The following is a 12,098-nucleotide window of genomic DNA, read 5'->3' as shown; positions in this document are numbered from 1 at the left end:
CCCCCCAAAAATGGATTAATTGGTTTAAAAGCAAAAAAAAGCAAAGGAAAAAAAAAAAACAAACCCAAAACACACCAAAAAAGCACAACAAAGAAACAAACCACAAAAAAAAAACCAAAACAAAACAAAAAAACCCACAAGGAGAAATCATTTTTAAAGCAAAAAAAAAAAAAAAAAGGATAATGTTTTTAAAAAGCAAAAAAAAAAAATCAACCAGGAGTAAAAAAAAAAAAAAAAAAAAAAAGAAAAGGATATATCTTTAAAAAGCCAAAAATAGAGATGAGTGGTTTTAAAGCAAAAGCATTGGATGAATAATTTATAAAGGAAAAAACCCCAGGGGGTAAATGGTTCTGAAAGCCCTGAAAATGGGATAAGTGGGTTTAAAAGGAAAAAAACCCAAACACTCAGAGCAAGGAATTTTAAAGGCCCCAAAAACTGGGACGTGGTTTTAGGAGCCAAAAAAATAAATAAATAAAATTTAAAAAGGGGGGTGATAACTTGTTTTAAAGGTCAAAAATCCCGGGAAAGTCATTCTGAAAGCAAATAAAAATAAAAGCCAAAACCAGGGGGAGAAGTGGTTTGAAAAGAAAATAAAAAAATATAAACCCAAACCAAACAAACAAAAAAAAACCCCACAAAAACCTTCCAAACCCAACCAAACAAAAAGCAAAACAAACAACCAAAGCAGGAAAAAAACCCACAAAAACCCACAAACAAATAAAACAACTCAACTCCCCCCCAAATCCCACCAGGACATCATTTAAAGGCCACAAAATTGGGATCAGGGGGTTTAAAGCCCCTGGAAAATGGGATGAGCAGCTTGGAAAGCCCCAACACGGGACAAGGGGGTCAAGAGAAAAAAAAGGGGGGGGTTATGTGGCTTTAAAGGTTCCAAAAACTGGGTTAAGGGGGTTTTAAAGCCACAGAAAAATGGGAAAAGTGGGGATAAAAACAAACAAAAAAAAACCCCCAGGGATAAATCATTGGAAAAGCCAGAAAATGGGATAAGTGGTTTTAGGAGCCCCAAAATGGGATTAGTGAGGTTTAAAGTTAGAAAAGAAAGTGGGACAAGGGGGGTTTGTAATCTGAAAGTATCCCCGGAATAAACTGATTTAAAATTTAAAAATAAAAATGAGATAAGTGGTTTTAAAAGCAAAAAGAAGCCCAGGACATTTTAAAAGTCCCAAAAATTGGGATACAAGCCAAAAAAAAAATCCACAACCCCCCCAACAAACAAAACCAAACAAAAACAACCAAAAAAACCCCACACAGAGAAAAACCCCCCAAAAATCAACCCGCTGGGACGAGGGGGTTCAATGCCCTTCCAAAGGGGGGTGAGGGGCTCCACAGGGCCCCAAAACTGGGAAAAGGGGGTTGAGGAGGGAAAACACATAAAAAAATTGGAGAAGTGGTTTGGAAAGCTCCAAAAACGGAATAAGGGGTTTTAAAAGCCTAAAAAAACCCTCCCAGGATGAGCCCCTTTGGACACAAACCCCCCTTTCCCTCCCCAGAAAAAAAGGATAATGGGCTTAAAAAGCAAAAAAAAAAACCACTCCAGGATAAGTAATTTTAAAAACCTTAAAACTGGGGATAAGTGGGTTTAAAAGCCAAAAAAAACCCCGGGATATATAATTTTAAAAGCCCTAAAGGAATGGTTCAGGTGAATGTAAAAGCCCCCAAAAATGGGATAAGTGCTATTAAAAGAAAAAAAAAAAACCAACAAAACAGGATAAGTCGTTTTTAACACCCCTCCCCCCAGAAAAAAGATAAGTGGTTTTAAAAGACTCAAAAGAATGGGATAAGTGGGTTAAAAAGCAAAAAAAAAAACCCAAACCCTAAACTAAGTCATTTTAAAAGACCCAAAAAATGGGATAAGTGGGTTAAAAAGCAAAAAAAAAACCCCAAACCCTAAACTAAGTCATTTTAAAAGACCCAAAAAATGGGATAAGTGGGTTAAAAAGCAAAAAAAAACCCCCAAACCCTAAACTAAGTCATTTTAAAAGACCCAAAAAATGGGATAAGTGGGTTAAAAAGCCCCAAAAAAGGGTCGAGTGGATTTGAAAGCCCCCAAAAATGGGATGGGCAGTTTTAAAGACTAAAAAAAAAGACCAGGACAGGTGGTTTTAAAAGCAAAAAAAACCCAAAGCAAGCAGGATCAGTAATTTTACCAGGCCAGAAATGGGGTAAAGGGTTTGAAGAGCCCCCACATGGGATAAGTGGGTCTGAAAGTTCCAAAACATGGGACAAGGTGGTTTTAAAATTATAAAAAAAACCCACCCTGGGATAAATCTTTTTAAAGGCAAAAAAACCCCAGTGGGATGAGTGGTTTTAAAAGCCAAAAAAAAACCCCACCAAGATGTCACTTTAAAAGCCAAAAAACTGGGATAAGTGGTTTTAATGCCCTTCAGAAACGGCAGGAGCAGTTTTAAACCCCCCCCAGATGGGTTAAGTGCCTTTAAAACCACAAAAAATTGGACGAGTGGTTTTAAGAGTCCCCAAAAATAGGGATTAGTTGGTTTAAAATCAAAAAAAAAAATAAAATAAAACCAGGAAAAGTCATTTTTAAACCCCTGAAAAAAAGGGAAAAGCGGTTTTAAAAGCTCCAGAAGAACAGGATAAGAGGCTCTTAAAAAGCAAAAAAAAAAAATACAAACCCACCCCAGGGTAAGTAATTTTAAAAGCCAAAAAATAAACGGTAATAAGTGGTTTAAAAATGCCCTCAAAACTGGTTAAAAGCCAAAAAAAAACCAAACAGGAAAAGTCACTTTAAAAGTCACAACAGAATGGGCCAAGTGGTTTTAAAACACGGGGTAAAGTGGATTAGAAAGCCCCCCAAAAATGGGATAGGAGCTTTTAAGAGCCCCCAAAAATGGGATGAGCAGTTTTAAAGACCAAAACTAAAGAGCAGGACGGGGGGTTAAAGGTAAAACAACTGCCCAGGGAGGAGCCATTAAACCAACCCCAAGGGAGGGTTTGGGAGCCCCAGGGCGGGCCGGGGGTGTTTAACAGCCCCAAACGCTGCTCCGGGGGTTCCAGGGCACTGCGGGAGCCGCGTCCCGGTTTCCAGCAGGGAAAAGCCCCGGCTCCTTCGGGGGGGTGGGGGGGACACAGGGAACCTTCCAGCGGGTTCTCCCCTGGGCAGGGGCACCTTCCCACCCTGGTCAGCCCGGGGGGCTCTACCCCCGTGTTCCCAGTTATCCCCTCTGGGTTTATCCCAGTTATCCCCTCTGGGTTTATCCCAGTTATCCCCTCTGGGTTTATCCCGGTTATTCCCTCTGGGTTTATCCCAGTTATTCCCTCTGGGTTTATCCCGGTTATTCCCTCTGGGTTTATCCCAGTTATTCCCTCTGGGTTTATCCCAGTTATTCCCTCTGGGTTTATCCCAGTTATCCCCTCTGGGTTTATCCTGGTTATCCCCTCTGGGTTTATCCCAGTTATTCCCTCTGGGTTTATCCCAGTTATTCCCTCTGGGTTTATCCCAGTTATCCCCTCTGGGTTTATCCCAGTTATTCCCTCTGGGTTTATCCCGGTTATTCCCTCTGGGTTTATCCCAGTTATCCCCTCTGGGTTTATCCTGGTTATTCCCCCTGGTTTTACCCCTGTGTTCCCAGTTATTCCCTCTGGTTTTATCCTGGTTATTCCCTCTGGTTTCCCTCCGTGTTCCCGGTTATCCCCTCTGGGGATAACCCAGTTATCCCCTCTGGGTTTATTCCAGTTATTCCCTCTGGGTTTATCCCGGTTATTCCCCCTGGTTTTACCCCTGTGTTCCCAGTTATTCCCTCTGGTTTTATCCTGGTTATTCCCTCTGGGTTTATCCCAGTTATTCCCTCTGGGTTTATCCCAGTTATTCCCTCTGGTTTTATCCTGGTTATTCCCTCTGGTTTTATCCCGGTTATTCCCTCTGGTTTCCCCCGTGTTCCCGGTCATTCCCTCTGGTTTTATCCCGGTTATTCCCTCTGGTTTTATCCCGGTTATTCCCTCTGTTTCCCCCGTGTTCCCGGTCATTCCCTCTGGTTTTATCCCGGTTATTCCCTCTGTTTCCCCCGTGTTCCTGGTCATTCCCTCTCTGCCCCCACCCCAGGCCATCCCCACCACGCCGGCTCCGTGCAGGGATGAAGGACCGGCCGTTCCTCCCCCCGGGGATGGCCAGGGCCAGCTGGAGACCTTTTCCTCTGGGACTGGCTCCGCTCCCCTTCCCTCAGGAATTCCCATAACCTGTCGGGGGGGCTCCCTCCGTGCCCAGGATCCCTCAGTGAACAGGGATGTTGCTTCTCCCTGGTAATTCTGGCTGTTGAGAGGCCCCTCCAGCTCCGGTGCCACCTCCTGCTCCGGTGCCAACCCAAACTCTGGGCCTCCGGGCCGTCCACGGCCACTGCCAAGACTCATGGATGACGGGGGTTACTCTGGATCACGGGGGTTCCTCTGGATCACGGGTGTTCCTCGGGATGACGGGGGTTCCGCTGGATCAAGGGGTTCCTCTGGATCACGGGGGTTCCTCTGGATCACGGGGGTTCCTCTCCGAGCTCTCGTTGGCCGTGGAGACCCTCCATGTGAACACCCTCCCTGTGAACACCCTCCCCGTGAACACCCCCCCTGTGAACACCCTCCCTGTGAACACCCTCCCCGTGAACACCCCCCCTGAAAACCCCCCCTGTGAAACCCTCCCCGTGAACACCCTCCCCGGAACCACCCCCCCTGTGAACACCCCCCCTGGGAACACCCTCCCTGGGAACACCCCCCCTGTGAACACCCTCCCCGGGAACACCCTCCCTGGGAACACCCTCCCTGGGAACACCCTCCCTGGGAACACCCTCCCTGGGAACACCCTCCCCAGCAGGGACAGCAGGAGCAGCTGGATTCGGCTCCAGCCACCTCCCTCACGAGCCCCCGGATCTCTTTTCCAGCTGGAACGTTGTGGGTTTGGGATCCTCCCACCCCTGACTCCGAAGGCTGAGCTGGAGTGTCAGAGCTCCGGGAAGGACCATTGTCCCTGTCTGGGGTGGCCCAAGGACAGTGTGGAAAATCTCCTGCTGGAATTGCACAGAACTTGCTGAGGGTCCATTGGGAAGGAGGGGGGAGACAACCAGGCTGGAACCGGGAATGTGCACGCTCCAAAATCCCACAGGGTCCCAAAATCCTCGTGTTTCCTTCTTGTCAGCCGGTGGGGATGTCTCCGTTATCCTGTTATCTGCTGGGATCTCACCACACCCATCCTGCCAGTTCATTCCTAAAAGCTGGATCTCCTCTGCAGGTCCCTTCACTCTGTTCCATGGAAAACCCCGCTTTTGGTGGGATTTGGGTTGTTTTCTCCAATTTCTCAAAGCCTTCAGCTCTGCTGACTCGGTGATGTCACCGATGTCCCACAGGGATTCCGGAGCCTGCCCCTGTTCCAGCCCAGTCTGGGCCGACCCCCGGGGCAGAGATGGGCCCTTCCCAGCCCTGGGGTGGTTCCAGGGTCAGGGGATCCGACCCGGGGCTCAGCAGGCCTGGAATTCCAGCATCCCGGGACACCGGCTGGCTTGGGAATTGTATTTCCCTTGGGAAAGCTGCTGGGGGGGCAGAGGCACCGTGTGACCCCCGAGGATGTGGAAAAACGGGAGGAAATGTCCTTTATGGACCTCAGTCCCATCACTTGCAGCAGCCTGAGGCCCTCCGGGTCCAAAGGCTCTGCAGATCCCGGGATGAGCCACATCCACCCCCCGTCCCTCCAGAGCTCAGCTCCAGGCATGGAAAACTAAGCGGGTTTGGTCCCAAAAATCCGCATCCTCAAGGGTGTTGGAGGAGGGTGAGGGACACCTCAGCACCCCAACCCCCCTCCCTGCTCCCAGCTCTGCTCTGATTTCAGGAGTTTAATTGGGAAAACGTCTCCCAGCCTCGTGACTTCACCTGAAAGGCAAAAACCGAAGAGGGAAGGTCGGGATTGTTCCTGGTTATTTGAGTCCTGGAGCACAAAGGACTCGTGGCCCAGCACCTCCCTCGCCGTGTCCCGTCCCCCTGACCCGGATTCCGGAGGATCCTCCACGTGTGCTCCCGGCACGTGGAACTGGGACATCCCAAAAAAGCCCCCGGGGCCGCGGCGTTGTCACAGCCGGGGGTGGCAGGGAGGTGACAGGGTGACATTCCCGGCGCTGGGCTGGGAGTGCTGGGAACAGCCTCGGGTGGCACAAGGGGGTGGGCTGTACGTGGGATCTTGGGAATATTTTGGGAATATTCCTCCTGAAAAGGGTTGTCCAGCCCTGGGAGGCTCAACAGCCGTGGGGATGTGGCACTTGGGGACATGGGGCAGTGGTGGCACTTGGGGCCACGGTCAGTGGTGGCACTTGGGGCCATGGTCAGTGGTGGCACTTGGGGACATGGGGCAGTGGTGGCACTTGGGGGCACAGTCAGTGGTGGCACTTGGGCCACGGTCAGTGGTGGCACTTGGGCCACGGTCAGTGGTGGCACTTGGGCCACGGTCAGTGGTGGCCTCGGGGCCAGGCAGACTCGGGGCAGTGTCCTGCGCTTTTCCCACCTCAGCAGTTCCCCGATTCCGTGGTGTCCCAGTTTCCCCAGTGCATTCCCGTCCTCCTTCCCGGCTCCGTGGGCAGATGGAGGGGGGGGGTCTGTCCCCGTTCCCGTGGGAATGTCACCATCTGTCCTCTGCTCGGTGACATCCAGCTGGGGGACACTCCCAGTGCTCCCAGTGCAGAGCAGCCTCCGGCTTACTGGGAGTGGAGGGAAATTCCCATACTGGGAATCACTGCGGGGCTGCTCCGTGTGAACTGGGCTGTACTGGGAGTGGCTCTGGGGCTGCCCTGTAGGGACTGGGCCGTACTGGGGCTGGTCTGTGGGAACTGGGCCGTACTGGGCTGTACTGGGGCTGGTCTGTGTGAACTGGGCTGTACTGGGCTGTACTGGGGCTGGTCTGTGGGAACTGGGCCGTACTGGGGTTGGTCTGTGTGAACTGGGCCGTACTGGGGCTGCCCCATATGTACTGGGCTGTACTGGGGGTGGTCTATGTAAACTGGGCCATACTGGGCCGTACTGGGGCTGGTCTGTGGGAACTGGGCTGTACTGGGGGTGGTCTGTGTAAACTGGCCATACTGGGCCGTACTGGGGCTGCCCCATATGTACTGGGCCGTACTGGGGGTGGCTGTGGGGCTGCAGGTGCCCCCCCCAGTCCGTGGGTGCCCCCAAACCACCCCCTGAGCCTCATTTGCATTTTTTACTCGTTTCTCCATTAACCCCCCAATTTTGGGGGTTTGTTTCTTTGGGGGGGCACTGGGGGCACACGTGGTGGCTCCCACTGTCACAGCACCCCCAGGACTGGGAGGTTCTGTCCCAGTAGGTGCTGGTGGGTCCAGAGGGAGCGGGAGGGACACGAGGAGAAGAATTAGAATAAGTAGAAGAACAGCTGGAATAACCTAAATAGAATTTAATAAAATAGAAAAATAGAAAAGAATAAATAAACGACAATAATCAGAATAAACAGACATAAAGAGACTCCTGGCTTTAAACACAGACCTGGGGCAGGGCACTGGTGGGACTGGGAGGACTAGGAAGTGCCCTGGAGGGACATTCCGAGGTCTGGAGGCACTTCAGTGCCCAAAGGGAACATGGAGACACACCCTAGAGGGATTTTCCGAGGTCTTGAAGAAGTGGGAAGCACCCTGGAGAGACATTTCAGAGTCTGAAGGTACTTCAAGGCCTGAAGGGAACATGGAGACACATCCCAGAGGGATTTTCTGAAGTCTGAAGATATATCAAGGTCCAGATACATCTTGATGTATCTTGATCCATCCCTCTGGGATGTGTCTCCGTGTGCAAAGAGACGCAGAGACACATCCCAGAGGGGTTCCTGAGGCCCAAAGGGACACAGAGACACATCCCAGAGGGGTTCCTGAGGCCCAAAGGGACACAGAGACACATCCCAGAGGGGTTCCTGAGGTCCAAAGGGACACAGAGACACATCCCAGAGGGGTTCCTGAGGCCCAAAGGGACACAGAGACACATCCCAGAGGGGTTCCTGAGGCCCAAAGGGACACAGAGACACATCCCAGAGGGGTTCCTGAGGCCCAAAGGGACACAGAGACACATCCCAGAGGGACTCCTGAGGCCCAAAGGGACACGGAGACACATCCCAGAGGGACTCCTGAGGCCCAAAGGGACACACAGACACATCCCAGAGGGGTTCCTGAGGCCCAAAGGGACACAGAGACACATCCCAGAGGGACTCCTGAGGCCCAAAGGGACACGGAGACACATCCCAGAGGGACTCCTGAGGCCCAAAGGGACACGGAGAAGCCCCTCAGGCGGTTTCAGGGGTCCCCAGGTGCTCACAGTTCCGGGGTGTCCGGGATGGGCCGTGGCACTGGTACCACCTTCATGGGAGCACTGGGACAATCCCATCCTGTGGCTACTGCTGGTCACCCCCTGGGCCACCCCCGGCCCCGAGGGGGTTCCCATCCCTGAGGGGGGTCCCATCCCCAAGGGTGCCCCTGTCCCTGAAGGTGTCCCCATCCCCGAGGGGGTCCCAATCCCTGAGGGTATCCTTGTCTCTGAGGAGGTCCCCGTTCCCCAGGGGGTCCCTGACCCCACAGGCATCACCATCCCCAAGGGGGTCCTTGTCCCCCTGGCGATCCCTGTCCCCACGGGTGACCTGGTCTCCAGGGGAATCCCTGTCCCTGGGGGTGTCCCCGTCCCCCTGGGGGTCCCTGTTCCCATCCCTGGGGGTGTCCCTCTCCCCCTGGGGGTCCCTGTTCCCATCCCTGGGGGTGTCCCTCTCCCCCTGGGGGTCCCTGTTCCCATCCCTGTGGGGCTCCCTCTCCCCCTGGGGGTCCCTGTTCCCATCCCTGGGGGGGTCCTTCTCCCCCTGGGGGTCCCTGTTCCCATCCCTGGGGGTGTCCCCATCCCCCTGGGGGTCCCTGTTCCCATCCCCATGGGGTTCCCTCTCCCCAAAGGGGTCCCTGTTCCCATCCTTGTGGGGGTCCTTCTCCCCCTGGGGGTCCCTGTTCTCCTCCCTGGGGGGGTCCCCGTTCTCCTCCCTGGGAGGGTCCCTCTCCCCAGAGGGGTCCCTGTTCCCATCCCTGGTGGGGTCCCTGTTCCCATCCCTGTGGGGCTCCCTCTCCTCGCAGGGGTCCCTGTTCTCCTCCCTGGGGGAGTCCCTCTTCCCATCCCCGTGAGAGTCCCTCTTCCCATCCCCGTGGGGGTCCATGTTCCCATTCCTGGAGGGGTCCCTGTTCCCATCCCCACGAGGGTCTCCATTCCCATCCCCATGGGGGTCCCTCTCCCCTTGGGGGTCCCTATTCCCATCCTCGAGGTGGTCCCTGTTCCCATCCCCGCGGGGGTCCCTCTCCCCTTGGGGGTCCCTATTCCCATCCCTGGGGTGGTCCCTGTTCCCATCCTTGTGGGGGTCCCTGCTCCCCTGTGCCCGGGGGTCCCTGCAGCGGCGGCGCAGCCGGCGGTGTGTGCTCAGGTTGGCCTGCGAGGCGAAGGCGCGGCCGCAGCGGGCGCAGGGGAAGGGCCGGTGCCCGGCGTGTGCCCGGCGGTGCAGCCGGAGGTGCCCGCGGCTGCGGAAGGCGCGGCCGCACTCGGGGCAGGGGTGGGCGCGCTCGGGGGGCGGGTGGGCCCGCACGTGCAGCTCCAGGCTCTCCCGCCAGGCGAAGCCGCGCCCGCAGCGCCCGCACACGAAGGGACGGTCCTCGCACGGCCCCGCCGCGCCCGCGGGGCGCTGGGGGCACTGGGGGTGCTGGGGGCACTGGGGACACTGGTGGCACTGGGGGCACTGGGGGCACTGGGGACACTGGTGGCACTGGGGGTGCTGGGGGCACTGGGGGTGCTGGTGGCACTGGGGGCACTGGGGGCACTGGTGGCAGCCGGGCCGCCCCCGGTGCGAGCCGCGGTGCCGCAGCAGGTCCCCGCGCAGGCAGAAGGCGCGGCCGCACTCGGGGCAGCCGTGCCGGGCCCGGTTCCCCCCGCGCAGCCTCTTGTGCGTGAGGAGGTTGCGGCGGTGCCGGAAGGCTTTGCCGCAGGTCCCGCACACGAACGGCGGGCCCGGGGCGGGGGGCTCGGCCCGGGCACCCCCCGGCTCGGCCCCGCAGCTCAGCCCCAGCCCGTCACACGGGGGCGGCCCCGGCTCCTCCCGAGGGGGGTCCCCGGCACAGCCCCCCGGGGCGGTGTCGCTCCAGCCGGAGCGGGGGGCTCCAAACCCCAATTCCCAGCGTCCCCCGTCATCATCCTCACTGGCGGAACCGTCCTGGGCAACTGTTGGGAAAAGGGTGTCACCACAGGGGGTCCCAGACCCACCGTCGGCCCCCCACCCACCCCCGTGACACGCGGGGGGCTGGGAGGGACTCCCACCCAGTCCAGGGAGTGTCAGACAGGGGCTCTGGCCCCGGCCAGCCCCTCAGGGCCCAGTGACAGCCCAGGGCGTCCCCAAGGATGTCCCCAGTCACTCACCGGTGCTGGAGGCGTCAGAAGTTCTGCTGTCCCCCCCAGCACAGGGGACCTCCCCGGGCGACTCCTCCTTCATGTCAGTGAACTTGGACACGGAGCCTGTGCAGGAAAGAGACCCCTCAGTGCCCCCCAAAATGCCCGGTGAGTGTCACTGGGGGACTGTCACCGCCACCAGGCTGGGGGCTGCCCTGGGGGCTGTGGGGGCTGCCCTGGGGACTGTGGGGGCTGTGGGGGCTGTGGGGCCGGGGCACAGCAGATGGGGGGCTGTGGGGCAGCAGGGCCGGGGGGTCTGGTGCCTTTATTCCTCACACCCGCAGATGCACTCGCGGCCCTGTTCCCATCGGGAGATGGCAGGTCGGGCTCTGCCAGGGGGCATGGGCTGGAGACCCCTGGCTCAGCCCCCAGATCCCTGACCAAGCCCCCAGGCCCCAGCTGAGCCTCTGAACCCCCGGCTGAGCCCCTGGGCCCCCCGCTCAGCCTCCAGACCCCCAGCCAAGCCCTGGACTCCTGCTGAGCCCCCGGACCCCTGGCTGAGGCTGTGGACCCTCACCTCAGCCTCTGCCCCCCGGCCGAGCCTCTGGACCCCCGGTTCAGCCTCCGGCCATGCCCCCAGCCCTGTGACACCCCCATCTCCATGCCCCCGGCCTGGTGACACCCCCAGCCCGGTGCCCCCCGGCCCCTCACCCAGACTGGCCACCAGGTCGTAGTTGTCAGCCATGACCTCTCGGTACAGCGCCCGCTGCCAGGGCAGGAGCTCTGCCCACTCCTCGGGGGAGAAGTAAATGGCCACCTCTTCGAACGACACGTCGGGGGGCACCCCCTGGGGGGACAGCGGGGGGCTCAGGGGAGCCGGCAGCACCGACCCCTCGCTGGGCACCCCTCGCAGGTCACCCCAGGACTGCAGCACCTCCCGGGTCCCAAAGGGTCCCGTCCTGGGGCTGCTCCGGCCCCCACAGTCAGCACAGGGGGCCCGGGGGGACTGCCAGGGCTGTGGGGGGCCCCGGGAGGAGCGGGGACCCCCGGGGCTCCCTGGGGCTGTGGGGACTCATGAGAAGAGCAGGGACCTCCAAGGCTGGGGGGCTTCCCGGGGCGAGAGCAGTGGGGTCCCCTGGGGCCGTGGGGACCCCCCGGAGGAGCAGGGACCTCAGGGGACCCTAGAGCTGAGTGGGGACCTCTGGGGCTCTGGAGTTCCCTGGGGCTGTGGGGACTCCCGGGAGGAGCTGTGGGGACCCCCTGGGCCGTGGGGACCCCCGGGTGCCGCCCCCCGGTCTCTGGGAGCCCGCCCTCCCCCCTCCCGTTACCGGCGCCCGGAGGCGCCGGGACCGCCCCCCCCCGCGGGGACCCCCGGAGCCCCCCCAACCCCGGGACCGGCCCCTCCGCCGGGACAGCGGGACCCCCGGGACCCCCCGAGCCCTCCCGGCGCTCCCCGGGCCCCCCCGCTCACCCTCTGCATCTCCGGGCGGGGCCCGATGGCGGCGGCGGAAGGGGCCGGGCTGGGGGGCGGCCCCGGGAGCGGGGGGGGCCCCGGGAGCGGCTGTGGGGTACCGCGGACCCACCCCCGCACCCACGGGCCGGGGGTCCCCGCGTGGTTTGGGGGGCTCTGCCCGGGCGATGGCGGCCGCGATCGCCCACCCCGGCAGCATCGGCCACCCCCCAAGCAGGGC

At 58.1% G+C, this 12,098-nt stretch overlaps 2 protein-coding genes across 2 annotated transcripts; both read right to left on the bottom strand.

The window, feature by feature from the left end:
- Window positions 1–7,399: 7,399 nt before the first annotated feature.
- LOC120325073 (cuticle collagen 1-like) lies at window positions 7,400–8,715 on the bottom strand. Its single transcript, XM_039390386.1, has 2 exons — window positions 8,258–8,715; window positions 7,400–8,215 (listed from the first exon to the last, which is right to left on the bottom strand). Exons 1-2 carry the CDS (start codon window positions 8,701–8,703, stop codon window positions 7,681–7,683), a joined length of 981 nt encoding a protein of 326 aa, XP_039246320.1. The 5' UTR covers window positions 8,704–8,715; the 3' UTR covers window positions 7,400–7,680.
- A 735-nt stretch (window positions 8,716–9,450) lies between these two features.
- LOC113991688 (zinc finger protein 316-like) lies at window positions 9,451–12,077 on the bottom strand. Its single transcript, XM_039390377.1, has 5 exons — window positions 11,879–12,077; window positions 11,119–11,478; window positions 10,438–10,533; window positions 9,781–10,242; window positions 9,451–9,548 (listed from the first exon to the last, which is right to left on the bottom strand). The coding sequence occupies exons 1-5, from the start codon at window positions 12,075–12,077 to the stop codon at window positions 9,451–9,453; spliced, it is 1,215 nt and encodes a 404-aa protein (XP_039246311.1).
- Window positions 12,078–12,098: the final 21 nt, after the last annotated feature.

This window comes from Pipra filicauda, unplaced genomic scaffold (assembly GCF_003945595.2).
Source record: "Pipra filicauda isolate LSUMZ 115617 unplaced genomic scaffold, ASM394559v2 scaffold819_size74158_pilon, whole genome shotgun sequence".
In the NCBI taxonomy this organism is placed as follows: Eukaryota; Metazoa; Chordata; class Aves; order Passeriformes; family Pipridae; genus Pipra; species Pipra filicauda.
Note: the sequence above shows the minus strand (reverse complement) of the source record. Positions and strands in the feature narration are given on the sequence as shown.